This window comes from Arxiozyma heterogenica, assembly GCF_036370985.1.
Source record: "Arxiozyma heterogenica strain weizmannii chromosome Unknown scaffold_26, whole genome shotgun sequence".
NCBI lineage: Eukaryota > Fungi > Ascomycota > Saccharomycetes > Saccharomycetales > Saccharomycetaceae > Arxiozyma > Arxiozyma heterogenica.
In genome coordinates, this window is record NW_027042679.1 from 474215 (window position 1) to 489730 (window position 15516).

The 15516-nt window shown below is 33.0% G+C and overlaps 2 protein-coding genes across 2 annotated transcripts; both read right to left on the reverse strand.

Moving 5' to 3' along the window:
- Window positions 1-5545: 5545 nt before the first annotated feature.
- PWA37_003148 (uncharacterized protein) lies at window positions 5546-10468 on the reverse strand (the record flags this gene model as incomplete). The annotated part of the gene is made up of 1 exon (XM_064859683.1): window positions 5546-10468. One exon carries the CDS (start codon window positions 10466-10468, stop codon window positions 5546-5548), a length of 4923 nt encoding a protein of 1640 aa, XP_064713639.1.
- A 407-nt stretch (window positions 10469-10875) lies between these two features.
- PWA37_003149 (uncharacterized protein) lies at window positions 10876-15090 on the reverse strand (the record flags this gene model as incomplete). The annotated part of the gene is made up of 1 exon (XM_064859684.1): window positions 10876-15090. One exon carries the CDS (start codon window positions 15088-15090, stop codon window positions 10876-10878), a length of 4215 nt encoding a protein of 1404 aa, XP_064713640.1.
- Between the last annotated feature and the right edge of the window lie 426 nt (window positions 15091-15516).

Below are 15516 nucleotides of genomic sequence, written 5' to 3' on the forward strand. Positions count from 1 at the left end.
TTGTCACCCCACCTTCATCCACCTTATACACTACTGCCTATAACCATCTAAGGGGTAAAAATACTACAGCCTAACAAAAATATTATATTTTCTTTTGTTTTTCTATACAACTGTCCAATAAAAATAAAACAAAATCCACTTGTTTATATTAGTTTTAACCAATATATAGTTCAGAGTACTCTTCTTTTAAAATCATTTTAAAGATACACTCAAAAGAATACTTCACATAGCATACTATAAACATCTATTACCTACAAATTCTTATATTTTAAAACACATTATTTTTTAATCATAATACTTCTCATTTCTATTTTATACTTTCCATAAAATGTACTGGAAACCCTCTATAAAAGTGTCTATCCTACACACTGAAGTATCGAAAGACTGGATGAGTTTTTTCTGTAATGTTAACTCTACCATCTAGCCTTAAACAGGATTGTTACACGCTACAACAAGGAGGAAGACTTACGTACCTAGTCTATCTTCCTCCATTAGGACTCCTTTTAACAGTTCTTCTTTTTTCAAATATTTGCAACTTTGAATAACAATGCGATCTCGAGGAAATTCTATCCACTGAATTCGGAAAAACAAAACAAAATCTAAGCTTTTTTTAATGGACATTTCCCTTTTTGGGATAAAGCCGTAGTGTTTTTGTCATAATAATTTTTACTCTATTGTCAACGGCTTTCGAGCTAAATCTCACGAAAAATATCTGCAGTCAGAGAAAAAAAATTTTTCGACTTGTAAAAGAAAGCAAAATCTTTAATGGGACATGTAAAATCCTTAAATTACACAACTACTGGAATCCTGTTGTAGGTAGCCATTTTTCTTTTGAAGAGACAGAGATTAGTCCTTTCAATCTTGAATTTCACATGGGTTAGATAATAAAACACCAAATAAACATAAATAAATATCTCAGAAAACTTCCCAATTAATTACTTTTGTTAAGACCCCTGCTAGCCAAATCTGTTTTAATGATAGAGTGTTTTCAATTATTATATTTTTGAAACAGACATCCAACAATTACTACAAATCACTTTGTTTTCCAAGGATACCTGTCTTCGATTTTCTTTCATATAGATCAAAACAGGTTATGTGGGACTGTTGTAATAATAGTAGTCATGCTTCTGCTTTTCAATAAATCATTCTAAAATCTTCTGGATTTGTCAAAATCCTTAGAAAACACAATCATTATGAATAATATAAAGAAACTCAATCAAACATACAACAAATATGTCGAATATACCTTTTTTATAGCAATGCTAATTATGAAATAACAAAACAATTTATCATAACAATAATATTTCTGAAGAATACATCTGTGTAAATATAGACGATTTTATTTTTTTTAGATTTTCAAATGTTATCATTAATTATATTAATATGATATTGTCTTTAAATAGTCAGTGATACACTTAGGCATTATATGCAATAAAAAACACAAGAAAACTTTTTTCAAGATAAATTTTATACTAATGGGGCGATATTATCAATAAAGTAGCAGAGATTTCTAATATTACACATGAATAATCATTCAAATACAGAATAAACACAAGTTACAGCGAGTAGTCTTCACTGCTAAATTAACACTTGGACAAAAGAGTGGTTTTAACAATAAATTTGAAAGATAAAATCTCTTTTGAGCCATATATTGAAGATGATAGCTTACTAAATTTTACAATTGTAACATAAAACTACAAATATTTTATGGTAATTTGGATACTACAATATGAAAATTTGTTATTAAAAATAAGCAATTAAACGAAAGGAACAACATTTTTAGTTTGAATTTTGAAAATTACCAAATTTAAGGAATATTGATGTCCTATATCTCTGTTAAGTGTAAATTAACCTTAGTATACTTGGCAATTAAAACTTGAAAAGGACTCTAATAAATAAATATCCTTAGTCGCTAGTAATTATTAAAACATCTCTATTATACGTAAAAGCACCAAATTCAATTCAAGATATAGCTAACTTACATTTATCTGAGTATTATTCAGTTTTGTGATTTGTTATAAATCTATTAAATCTTTTTAGTATTCCTAAAATAACAATAGCAATATACACTTGAATTGTTTTAATTTTCTTTTTGCCTCTAAAAGAATAAATATACTCACCGATATTAACGTCGTTACTATGTCTCTCCAAGATACTGTACCGTAATTAATTTTTGCTTTTCACTATGTTTCTAAAACAATACTTCTAATACCTCCTCAAATTTATAAAGCATGAAAATTTTGATGGTTTCGTAGTTATGTAAACATTTTCTTATTATCATTAAAATTGGAGCTTTTGCTCTTCAATGAATTAAAATATGTTCTTAGGACAATATGCTTTATAACATAATATAAAAGATGTTTACTTATATCTGTTAGAAGTGTTTTTTGTTTTTTTAAAGATCTCTAGATATCTGATATTCAACTGTAATAATATAAAAGAATCTCATAAATGACTGTATCAATTTTCCCTATTAATTGAATACTAATTAGAAATATGCTTGGGATAAATCAATTTGAACTTACAATTTCATTTCTATGAACTTCATTTTTTTTATATAATACAGGATACGACAATCTCTTGTTATACTAAATTCTTATGGGTCAAAAGATTTTGTATATATCATAATGAGTATGTTTTGGGCATTATTTCTGTTAACTATAATAAATATTATACAATAATGAATCAACTACTTCTTGTAGGTTGCGGATTGCATACATTTCAGACTAGAAGAAATGATTCACTTCCTAATACTACATAAAAACATTGACGCAATAACATCAACATCTAATACGATTAAAAAAATGAATGTCCAAATTTTTCTGATCAAAAACAACAGAAAAAAAACTGTTTTTCTTGCGCTGAAGTAATGCAAAAATGCATTTCTTTCGAAGTGAAAATAAAACATTTAACATAAACAACTTTATCTACTATGGATCGTCTTAAAAAACTTTAGCTTACGTATTGACTGGCTATTCTTCTCAACAACACCATATTAGTTTTCAAAGAAATTACAAACTTGGTATCCACCAGAATTTTCCAATCCATTTGAAACAAAAACGATAAATACCATGAATTATTGAAACAATAATTATAGCATATTCCCCTTTGATGTCAAATCACAATTAAAATTCATAATTAAAACGTTTATAGTATCATAATTGTCTCTGCTTATTTGGAAACATCTATTAGCCCATTTTACGATGAAAGCAAGTAGAAAATTTCATGTGAGTGAGATATTTCTATTTTACTATTATGTGATCATTTAAAGGAAAATTTCTCAATGTTTGTTCCAAACAACAACAGGCAAGATGTCATGCACAAAAGTAGTGTAAAACAACATATTTGTGCCAGTTGCATAAATGTCAAAAAGGAAATTGCAAGATTTGAAAACAAAACTACTATTTACAATGAAATTATGCAATCTTAAATTCGACTACGTTATTATAGTTAAAAATGCCAAATAAGTGAATGCAAATAATTTCTAGGCTTTAGCATCTATTGCAACTGAAATATTTTGATAAATGATAAAGATTGGCAGTGTTGTATTGATGCTAACTTTAGCAAGTTAAACTTAAATCAGGTTCCATAGAGACAATAACTTATGTGGAGTTATATTTTAACACATATGATAGAATTGATGATTAGCACAGTAGTATTGAAGATAGTTGGTTTATCTTAGACAATAATGAATTTTATATCTAACATTTCTATTACTTGAGCCTTAGACAAATTGGATCTCCATTTTATTAAAAACTATGCAGAAAATATATATGGTGTTTATAAACAAACACACATTGATCCTTCACTATTTCTTTTTCTTGAAATATTTTCTTCAAAAAGTTGTTTTAATGATCTACAAAAATCACTTTTAAATAAAAAAGTAGTGATTATCTGCCTATTATTCAACAGTTTTGATAAGTATACTAATAATTAAATAAAAAGAAAATAAGGCAAAAGCTAGTGGATATTATTTTACAAATAAAATAACAGAGAGACTTTTCTTACCTATGGTTATAATATTATATATATCTAGAATATTTATTGCTATATCATAATAAATAGAATTCTAAAATTTATTAGTTCACCATTAAATAAATATGAAATCCAACCTTTATTAATGCGTTTAAATAATTTATATATTACAACATCTAAAATTTTTCACATAATACTATTAATACTTACAAATGAATAATATTTAATGACATAGTTTTTGGAAAAGATAATACAAAGTGAAATATTAAAAACTAATGGGTGTATATTATATTTCTATTATTTTGTATATTTTATTAAGTCTTAGGATATAATTAGATATAAACATTTCAAGTATATATAATGACAGTTTGATATTATTTATTTCACACAATACATCATAACTAAAAGTTGGATTCTTATAATATGTAGTTAGATTTACAATAAGCTGTTAATAATCAGTGGTGTGTATTTGTTACTTGCTATATTGGCAATCTTACTTAAAATATACACTACCATTAGATTAATAATTAATTATACTCCCAGGAAGTACATTCCTATAATATTTAGTAACTTTGGTGGTTTCCTCATTAGAAATGTCTTCACCAAGACGCTGGATAGATTATCACCAAGTGGAATAATTTTTGGTTTATTTTTTTGAACGTTATTGAGGTCTACCTGCTCAGGTAGTTCCACAAGGTCGACAGTCTCTGGGACTTTTGATATTCCTTTTACTCTGCTCCCATTCAGCTTAGTTCTCTTAAATATATGGTTCCCATTCAGTATTTGATTCAAAGATACAGATCTTTTCATTTTCACATCTATTGGAGTAGTTTGATTGTTTTATATTGTCTCTTTAGAGTATCAAATATGATCATTGATATATTTCAGCAGGATCTTCAGATATTTGGTCTCTACGATAGCATTGAAGGATTCCATATAGATAGTGACGTATTCTTCACAACTGAAATGAAAAAAATATCGTCCTTGAGACGCATAAAGTTGTATTTAAGAAGGTCAATAACTTATACAACCCCTGTAGTCATGCTTTTTAGGTAAAGAAAGGAAAGCATCATGATCATGAGAATGAAGTAAACTACTAAGGTCATGCTCGTAGTAGTAGGACAAGATTCAATATTTTTAAGTAAAAATAAATTAGATCAACTAAAAGTATTCTGTAAATAAATTATATTTAAAAAAAATATTTTATACAAAAAGTAAATAAATAAAATCAAGGTTAGTATAAAAAAGAGAGGCATTTGAACTTGTTGACGCAAGGCTTCAGAATCAAAAATTCTAGTCGAGTTCATTTTAAACTAATATAATAAGATAATGTAACTTACAATAGGATATTGGTGGTATTATAAGTTCTATTATTATTTATAGTAGGAAGTTAGTGGTACTATAAATTGTTATTTTATTGCTTAGTCCTTTTCTTTCTATATAAGTAATATACAAGATACAATATTATACAGTATACTCATTTTATCTTTGAATCTTCTTTACTATAAATTTTCATAACTTTTAATCACTTAGTACGATGAATTTAGATTATCAAACATAGCTCTAATAATTATATTTCAACACACCCCCGTAAGCTAAATTCCTGTTCTATTTTCTTCATGAATAAATCTCGGACTTTTATAAAGGCAGGTCTTGGTAAAACTTTTGTCATTATATCAGCAATTTGTTCAGTTGTATTTATGTGACCAATTTCAATAATACCAGACTCTACTTGGTGTCTGATGAAATGATAGTGAAGGTTAACATGTTTCATTTTTGAGTGTAAGACAGGGTTTTTAGCTACGTGAATGGCAGGTTCATTGTCTATCCATAATTTAACTTCGTTTACATCTATTTTCATGTGATTCAACATATTTTTTATCCAAATTAATTCCCTGCTTGTGTTGCTAGCAGAAATGTATTCTGCATCAGTAGATGATAGACAAACTGCGCTTGTAATTTTCTTGGAAGACCATGTAACCACTCCACCAGCAAGTTTTATAATAAACCCACCAGTTGCATGTTTCAAATCATTCTTATTTCCATGAGATGCATCTGAGAATCCTTCAAGATATTTATTGGATCTTGTATTATAAGACAATCCTAGTTTTTTGGTTTTATATAAATATTGCATAACTCTGTAAGCACCTTTTAAATGCACCTCTCTAGGATCTTTGAGGAACCGTGATAGTAGTTGAACAGAGTGAGCTACATCAGGCCGTCCAACGTTGCTAACAAATAGCAACTGGCCTACAATACTTTGGTATTCAGTGATATTGGCAATTGCTGGAGATTCTGTGTCAAAGTAATTGGCTGTGTTAGATAATGGAAATTCCACATTTTTATTTAAGTCTATTTGACAGCTCTGAGCAGCTTTGGTAATATAGTCCTCCATTGAGATGGTTATATTGTTCAGGTTATCTTGGTAAACATTCATTCCCAAAAATTTAGAAACAGGGCCAAGATCTTTCATGGAATAAGCTTCGTTTAACCCTGCTTTCACAGAGTTCATAATATCTTTATTTGGAGCAGCAATTAAAAGGTCATCAACGTAAAGTGCAATCAATACTTTAAAGTTGTCTACATTTTTAAAATAAATACCATATTCTCCATCATGACGAGTAAATCCTCTCCTAGATAATGTTTTATGAATATGCGTGTTCCATAGTAGTGGGGCTTGCTTTAATCCGTACATACCCCCGTAAAGCTGCCACACGTGATTGGGATGCACAGGATCAACAAAACCTGGAGGTTGACGAACGTAAACCGGCTCTTCCATTTTGGAATTTAAGAAGGCAGTGTCTACATCCATTTGGTGAACACGGAGATTAAGGAGAGCAGAGATAGCAAGAAAGATACGGACAGAATCATACCGCACCACAGGAGCAAAGGTTTCTTGATAGTCGATGCCAGCTTTTTGAGTGTGTCCTTGAGCCACTAAACGAGCTTTAAACCGATTTCCGTCCTTAATGTTAAACACCCAACGAGACCCCAAGGCACGACGACCAGGAGGGAGAGGAGTCAACCTATATGTATCATGATCTTTAAAAGCTTGAAGTTCTTTCAGACAGGCTTGATACCATTTATCTTTATCTGATGAACTCATTGCCTGGTTGAATGTATTTGGGACAGAAGTAGTGGTAGACGTAAAGGACATGCCATGTACCAACGCAGTCAAGGCTATGTGATGTGAAGAGTTATCATCAGAGCCAGATGATTGAGAAGAAGGGAATACCGGTGTTCTAATGAGTTGGGTGAGACCATCCATGGAGTTCATAGGAACAAAACTGCCGGAGTCAATATTAACAGCCTCAACAGCAGGGGTACCAATTTTACCAGGACTAATTGGATTAGAATCCCACTTTGGATGGTGTTTCTCAATTTGATGATTTAAGTAGAATTCAGAAGCAGGAATAGGACCTAACTTGTTATGATTAACAATTGAGGATGTTTGGCCATTCAACTTGCTAACATGTGTGGTGATAGGGGCGGAAATATTGTCAGCTAATTCAATTTTACTATTTTTTAATGGTTTATGGGGATCTAAGTCTTCTAAGTTATAAACCGGTGAATTATCAGTTGATAAGGATTTGGATTGTAGATTAGGAGAAGATGTGTCGGAGTGGGTATCATCAATGGTAGATGTTAATTGTTGAGTAGTTACTGGAACAGCTGTTGGAGTAGTTGAAGAGTCAGTATCAGAGGATGAAGCAATTGATGATAGTTCTTCTGCTTCCTTCTTGTTTATTTGATTAGAATTATGTGAGGAGAATGAGGCGGTTGACTCATTGTTTATAGAGGATGAATCAAGGTTGTTGAAAGTAAAATTTTCACAGTCAGAAGTCGTAGAAATAGGAGAAGAAGAGAAGGAAGTAGATGGTAGTTCATATTCATCAGAGGAAGAGGAGTCATATTCGTGCTTATCATTGTCAGATGAATCAACTCGGAACATAAAAGAATCAGAATCAACAGATGATAGATACGGAGTGGAGTATCGACTAGTACCTTGATCTAGAACCTCATCACCATGTATGGTGGTTAATTCATTTTCTAAGTTGTTTTCATATATAGGATAATCAGTAGTTTCAGGATAATAATTTGACGTTTGTATTTCAGAAGATGAAGTTTTGAAAATATCAGTAGATGAAGGATAAACTGGGACACCACCTAAAGTACCAGTGGCAAATGTATGAGCCACTTCAACTTCTTTGGTACCTGCAAGTGGGAAATCAAGTTCATCAAAGCGAACTTGGTTTGATACAAAAATTTTCTTAGAAGGAGGATGATAGAGACGGTATGCTTTGTGTTTGGAGTCATATCCAACAAACACACATTTTACACTAGTAGGAGCAAATTTCCCGTCACGTAATTGATGAGGTAATGTAGCATATGCAGCACATCCAAATATACGTAGATGTGATAAATCTAGATTTTCTGTTTGAATATTGTTCCAGAGACAGTAAGGGATAGAATAATTTTTATTAGATACTGGTAACCTATTTAAGAGATATACAGCAGTACTTACAGCCTCTGTCCACATAGAAGGAGGTACCTTGCCTCCGATTAAAAGGCATCTTGTTTTTTCTTCAATCGAGCGATGAGATCTCTCAACTGCTCCATTTTGAAAACTATTGTATGGAACAGTTAATTGATGGGAAATTCCATTGCTTTTACAGAAATTATGAAATTTACTAGACATAAATTCACGTCCATTATCTGTGCGAATGGCACCCACCTTAAATCCCCCTCTTGACTTGAAATGATTCTCAGTTTCTAAGATCCATTCAATCAGCTTATCACATGCAGCTGATTTCGATGCTAAATGAATTACGGAATAATATCTTGAGTAGGCATCCCGGATAGTCAAAAAATATTTACTATCAGAAAAATTAGTATACCTAAATTGACCACAAATGTCAACTTGTAGCAGCTGTAAAGGGCTCGTATATTGTGTGTCAGAAATTTTTCCTTTTTTCATAACCCCTTTTGAAAGGGAACAAGTGGGACACAACGAGTGTTTATCAGCTTCCATAATGGGCAAGTCAATTCGATTTGCCAATCGATTATAATTAGCTAAACCTGGATGTCCTACTCTAGCATGCCATTTAATGGCATCTGGAATATTTGCCTTTGGAGATGGCAAAACAGAATGGTCATACGAAATAAAAGCATAATCAAGTGGTTTGTTCATCGTTTTTGTTTCTTTATTGTTGGGCATAAAAACATAAAGTTGATTTCTCATTTCACCAACTTGAGTAATTTTATTATTTTTAATTGTATATACCTTTGTTTTGTCAAATATAAATTTCATGTTTGATTTAGAAGAAGCCATTTTGACAGAAATCAAGTTTACGTTGCCATCAGGAACATATGCCACATTGTATAATGTGACATGTCCTAGTTGTACTGTACCAATACCTTTAATAGCAGTTTTACCTCCAATGCCTTCGATAACCCCAAACTCATTCTCATCTCCTTCAACTAACTCGCAAAACATTGAACGGTCGTGAGATATGTGCTGGGTACAACCAGTATCAAAATACCAATCGTTTCTCGATGTTGTATTTTGTTTGCTAATCAACGCAATCCAAGCCGTATGAGAATTATTAATCTTGTAATCTTTTTCATGATTTTTATTTCTTTTGTTCTTTAACCATTCTTGAAATTCTGGACACTCATTAGTTTTATGTTGTCCCCCGCATCTTTTACAATTGAAGTTTTTAACTTTTTGCTTGAATTGATTTCTTCTTCCAACAAAACTGGAGTTAGTTACTCCTCTTTTAGCATTACTAATTACATCATACACTTCTCTCAATTTAATTTCCTGATTCTTACCGAATATATCCATAAATCTTTGGTAAGACTCATCATATAAACTCATTAAAAATAATGAAGCAGCTCTTTCACGAGCTTTAATCTTGATGACTCTTAAAGCCTCTTGTTGCGCAGAAGTTAATGAATTTAAAAAATTTTCTTCACTAGATGTGGTTTCAAAAATGACCTCCACTAAACGATTAACAAGATCATACTGGTCGTCTAATGTTAAATTCCTAGCTTTAGCTAACTGAAAGAAAGGTTCTGCAGCTACATCAATAGATTCTGTACCAAAACACTCAGTTAAGTGATTTAGAAGACCTTTTCCAGTTGGGATACCGTAATCACCAGCAACATATCTATCTGCTTCTTTTTTAGCAGATCCTTCGACATTATTAACAATTAATAATTTTAATGCCGTTTCAAATAATTTTTTAATATAAGCAATCATATCATTAGATGGATTATATTGTTCAATAATAACATTTAGCTTTCCATTTTGTGCATATTGATACCAGTGTAAATTGATATCAGACATATGCATAGCTAAGATGTTTATCCATTTTTTAAAGTTCTTTTTCCCGTCCAATTTAATTGGAATACAACCTGCAGCTGTAGCTACAGGGCTCATAACCTGTTGACGCAAGGCTTCAGAATCAAAAATTCTAGTCGAGTTCATTTTAAACTAATATAATAAGATAATGTAACTTACAATAGGATATTGGTGGTATTATAAGTTCTATTATTATTTATAGTAGGAAGTTAGTGGTACTATAAATTGTTATTTTATTGCTTAGTCCTTTTCTTTCTATATAAGTAATATACAAGATACAATATTATACAGTATACTCATTTTATCTTTGAATCTTCTTTACTATAAATTTTCATAACTTTTAATCACTTAGTACGATGAATTTAGATTATCAAACATAGCTCTAATAATTATATTTCAACAGAACTTGTACTAATAATCAACAGGTGCTGTAATTTTTTATACTAACATCAGACAATCACCATAAGTGATATATTACAGCGTCTGTCAATTATTAGTACAAGTTCAAATGCCTCTCTAAAACAGTATCATAATTAGATCAAATGAATAAGAGCCATTAAAATAGCGCTGAATAGAACATCTGAGGTCAAACTAGCTGCCAAACCTTCATATTTTGCAACTGTAACACTTTCCGCAGAATTAGAAGAAGAAGTAGCAACACCTACAGATGGAACAACATTGGAATGGGCAGATTCTATGCTTACGTCTGAAGGTGCAGTAGCAGTAGCAGCAGAAGCTGTAACAGAACCTGTGTTAGCACTTTCTGGACATGAAGGAGTGTATGTAGTGATAACAACATCATCTGTAGTATAAACTGTACTAACTCTCAACACTGGTTCACTATGTAGGACAGTTTGACTGTTTTGGGAAGAAAATGAAGTGGTAGCGGTGGATAGTGAGCAAACTGGACATTCAGTGACATCTACCATGTGTGTGCTCTTAACAGTAGCGGTTGTGACGGAGTGAGCAACATTTGTTTTAGCGGATGCAGCTTCACCAGTAGCATGTGCATTACCATTGACACTAATAGCAGAACCATTACTGTTGCTTGGGGTAGATGTTGTTGCAGTAGTAGCTGATCTGTCAGTGGCATCCATAGCAGAACTATGACTGATTGAGGTAGATTTGGTAGAAGTAGTAGCTGATCTGTTAGTAGCATCGATAGTAGAACCATGACTGTTACTCGAGGTAGATTTGTTAGAAGTGGAGGTTGACTTGCCAGTAGTATTTATAGAAGAACCATTACTGTTGCTTGAAGTAGAGATCTTAGAAGTGGCAGTTGATCTGTCAGTAGCATCAATAGCAGAACCATTACTGTTGCTTGGGGTAGATGTTGTTGCAGTAGTAGCTGATCTGTCAGTGGCATCCATAGTAGAACCACGACTGATTGAGGTAGATTTGTCAGAAGTAGCAGTGGATCTGTCAGTAGTATTCATAGTAGAACTATGACTGATTGAGGTAGAAGTGATGGTTGATCTGTCAGTAACATCCATAGCAGAACTATGACTGATTGAGGTAGATTTGTTAGAAGTGGTGGTTGATCTGTCAGTAGCATCAATAGTAGAACCATAACTGATTGAGGTAGATTTCTTAGAAGTAGTGGTTGATCTGTTAGTAGCATCAATAGCAGAATTATGACTGATTGAGACAGATTTCTTAGAAGTAGTGGTAGATCTATTAGTAGCATTGATATTAGAACCATTACTTTTGCTTGAAGTAGATTTGTTAGAAGTGGAGGTTGATCTGTCAGTAGCATCAATGGCAGAATTATGACTGTTGCTTGAGGTAGATTTTTTAGAAGTGATGGTTGACCTGTCAGTAGTATTCATAGTAGAACTATGACTGATTGAGGTAGATTTCTTAGAAGTAGTGGTTGATCTGTTAGTAGCATCAATAGCAGAACCATAACTGATTGAGACAGATTTCTTAGAAGTAGTGGTAGATCTATTAGTAGCATTGATATTAGAACCATTACTTTTGCTTGAAGTAGATTTGTTAGAAGTGGAGGTTGATCTGTCAGTAGCATCAATGGCAGAATTATGACTGTTGCTTGAGGTAGATTTTTTAGAAGTGATGGTTGATCTGTCAGTAGTATTCATAGTAGAACTATGACTGATTGAGGTAGAAGTGATGGTTGATCTGTCAGTAACATCCATAGCAGAACCATTACTGTTACTTAAAGTAGATTTCTTGGAAGTGATGGTTGATCTGTCAGTAGTATTCATAGTAGAACTATGACTGATTGAGGTAGAAGTGATGGTTGATCTGTCAGTAACATCCATAGCAGAACCATTACTGTTACTTAAAGTAGATTTCTTGGAAGTGATGGTTGATCTGTCAGTGGTATTCATAGCAGAACTATGACTGATTGAGGTAGATTTGTTAGAAGTGGTGGTTGATCTGTCAGTAGTATTCATAGTAGAACTATGACTGTTTGAGGTAGATTTTTTAGAAGTGACAGTTGATTTGTCAGTAGCATTGATACTAGAACTACGACTGTTGCTTGAGGTAGATGTTGTTGCAGTGGCAATTGACTTGTCAGTAGCATCCATAGTAGAACTATGACTGTTTGAGGCAGATTTCTTAGAAGTGGCAGTTGACTTGTTGGTGGCATTGATACCAGAACCATGACTGTTGCTTGAGGTAGATTTCTTAGAAGTGGTGATTGATCTGTCAGTAGTATTCATAGTAGAACCATTACTCTTGCTCAAGGTAGATTTATTAGAGGTGATGGTTGATCTGCTAGTAGCATCAACAGCAGAACCATTACTGTTGCTTGGGGTAGTTGTTGTTGCAGTGATGGTTAATCTGTTAATAGCATCCATAGTAGAACTACGATTGTTGCTTGAAGTAGATTTCTTAGAAGTGATGGTTGATCTGTGAGTAGCATCCATAGTAGAACCATTACTGTTTGAAGTAGATATTGTTGCAGTGGTAGTTGATCTGTCAGTAGTATTTATAATAGAACTATGACTGTTGCTTGAAGTAGATATTGTTGCAGTGATGGTTGATCTGTGAGTAGCATCCATAGTAGAACTATGACTGTTTGAGGTAGATTTGTTAGAAGTGGTGGTCGATCTGTCAGTAGCATCAATAGCAGAATCATGACTGATTGAGGTAGATTTTTTAGAAGTAGTGGTTGATCTGTTAGTAGTATTCATAGCAGAAGCATGAATGTTGCTCGAGTTAGATTTGTTAGAAGTGGTGGTAGATTTATTAGTAGCATCAATAGCAGAACCACGACTGATTGGAGTAGATGTTGTTGCAGTGGTGGTTGATCTGTCAGTAGCATCAACGACAGAACTATGATTGTTGCTTGAGGTAGATTTGTTAGAGGTGATGGTTGACTTACCAGTAGCATCCATAGCAGAATTATGACTGTTGCTTGAGGTAGATTTTTTAGAAGTGACAGTTGATCTGTCAGTAGTATTCATAATAGAACCATGACTATTGCTAGAGGTAGACTTCTCAGAAATGGTTGATTTGTCAGTAGCATCCATAGCAGAACTATGACTGATTGAAGTAGATTTTTTAGAAGTGACAATTGATTTGTCAGTAGCATTGATACTAGAACTACGACTGTTGCTTGAGGTAGATGTTGTTGCAGTGGCAATTGACTTGTCAGTAGCATCCATAGCAGAACTATGACTGATTGAAGTAGATTTTTTAGAAATGATAGTTGATCTGTGAGTAGCATCAATAGCAGAACCATGAGTGTTGGTTGAAGTAGTTGTTGTTGCAGTGGAGGTTGATCTGTTAGTAGTATTCACAGCAGAAGCATGACTGTTGCTCGAGGTAGATGTTGTTGCAGTGGTAGTTGGACTGTCAGTGGCACTTAAATAAGTAAACTGGGCCGTTGATGGAAAGAAGTCTGACCAATCTCCAAAAGGTATTGTGTAAACAGGGTTAGGATTTGATGTCGGAGTTATAGTAATTTGAGCTACAGCATGTGTTTTTTCATATAGAGATATAGATGTCCAATTTACGGGGGCGGCTGTCCAGTGAGGTGTTGGGAACTGAAGAGTTGCATAAGCTGGTTTCAGAGGCATGACATTTTCATGGTATTTACCATAATCATTACCAAGAGGTATGAACTCACACTCAAAAAAATATCGACCAGGCAAACCATCAACACCGGGCCAATATTCTTGCGCACCACAACCAACCTCCGTGGTGGATTTCCAAACAAGCTGTGTAAAATGTCCATTATGTAAGTAAGGCAAAAGGTAAGGATCGCTGTAATTATAATCATTAATTTCATCAAACCAGGCGTCTACACCGCTGGTCAGAGGACCAGGTCCCACGTAAAAGTTTGAACCAATAAAGTAGCCGTAATCGGGAGCGTCTTGAAAAACAGGCGTCTTGACATTAAATTCGCAAGCCCACCACGCAGCCCGTTGGGCTAAAGTATCAGACCAGGTTAAATTAGGAGTGTCGACAAACATAGATCTGTACTTATTCATTAGGTCCAAAACAGCCGCCTTTTGTTCTGGAGTCAACATACAACGAGCATCCTTAGATGCATTATACGGATTATTCACAGGCCATCCGTCCACTGTGGCAATAGGACCCTTACCACCGTGAGTAGTCGGTCCAAGATAACTAGTAATATAAGATACTTGCGGTTGCGAATAACTAGGAATTGTTTCAGTATAAATAGAAATGTAATAAGATGTTTGTGCCTTCGATACAGCAGAAAAAGCAGCTAAAAGCAGTGCCGCGCACAATGATAAGGCACTTGAGACCATTATATTATTTTCAAATATTCGGAATTATTGACTTTTCAGTAAAATATATAGTTTGGTGAGTATACTTTATGGCGTTAGTTTTTTGGTTATTTGAGGTGATTCACTTAGTTCGGTTATACTGGTAGCATCTGGGAGTATAACGAGATGATGCTCATGCCTGCAAGAAGAGAAGCAAGAAACGAAAGAATATTCAGACATAATCCATAGTAGTTTTATATAAAAATGTGCTCATGACTTGCAATAAAAATGATTGTCTAATAGGTTCTAAATTTTTGACTGAACCAGAATAAAATATAAATAAAGTTTTGCAATAAATCTTCAATGATAAAAGTGTGTAAAGGAGTAGAAACAAAGAATGAAGAAAAAGATCTGTAATCTTCAACAATTGGACTAAAAATCTAAGTAAAGCACAAAAACACAGCATAG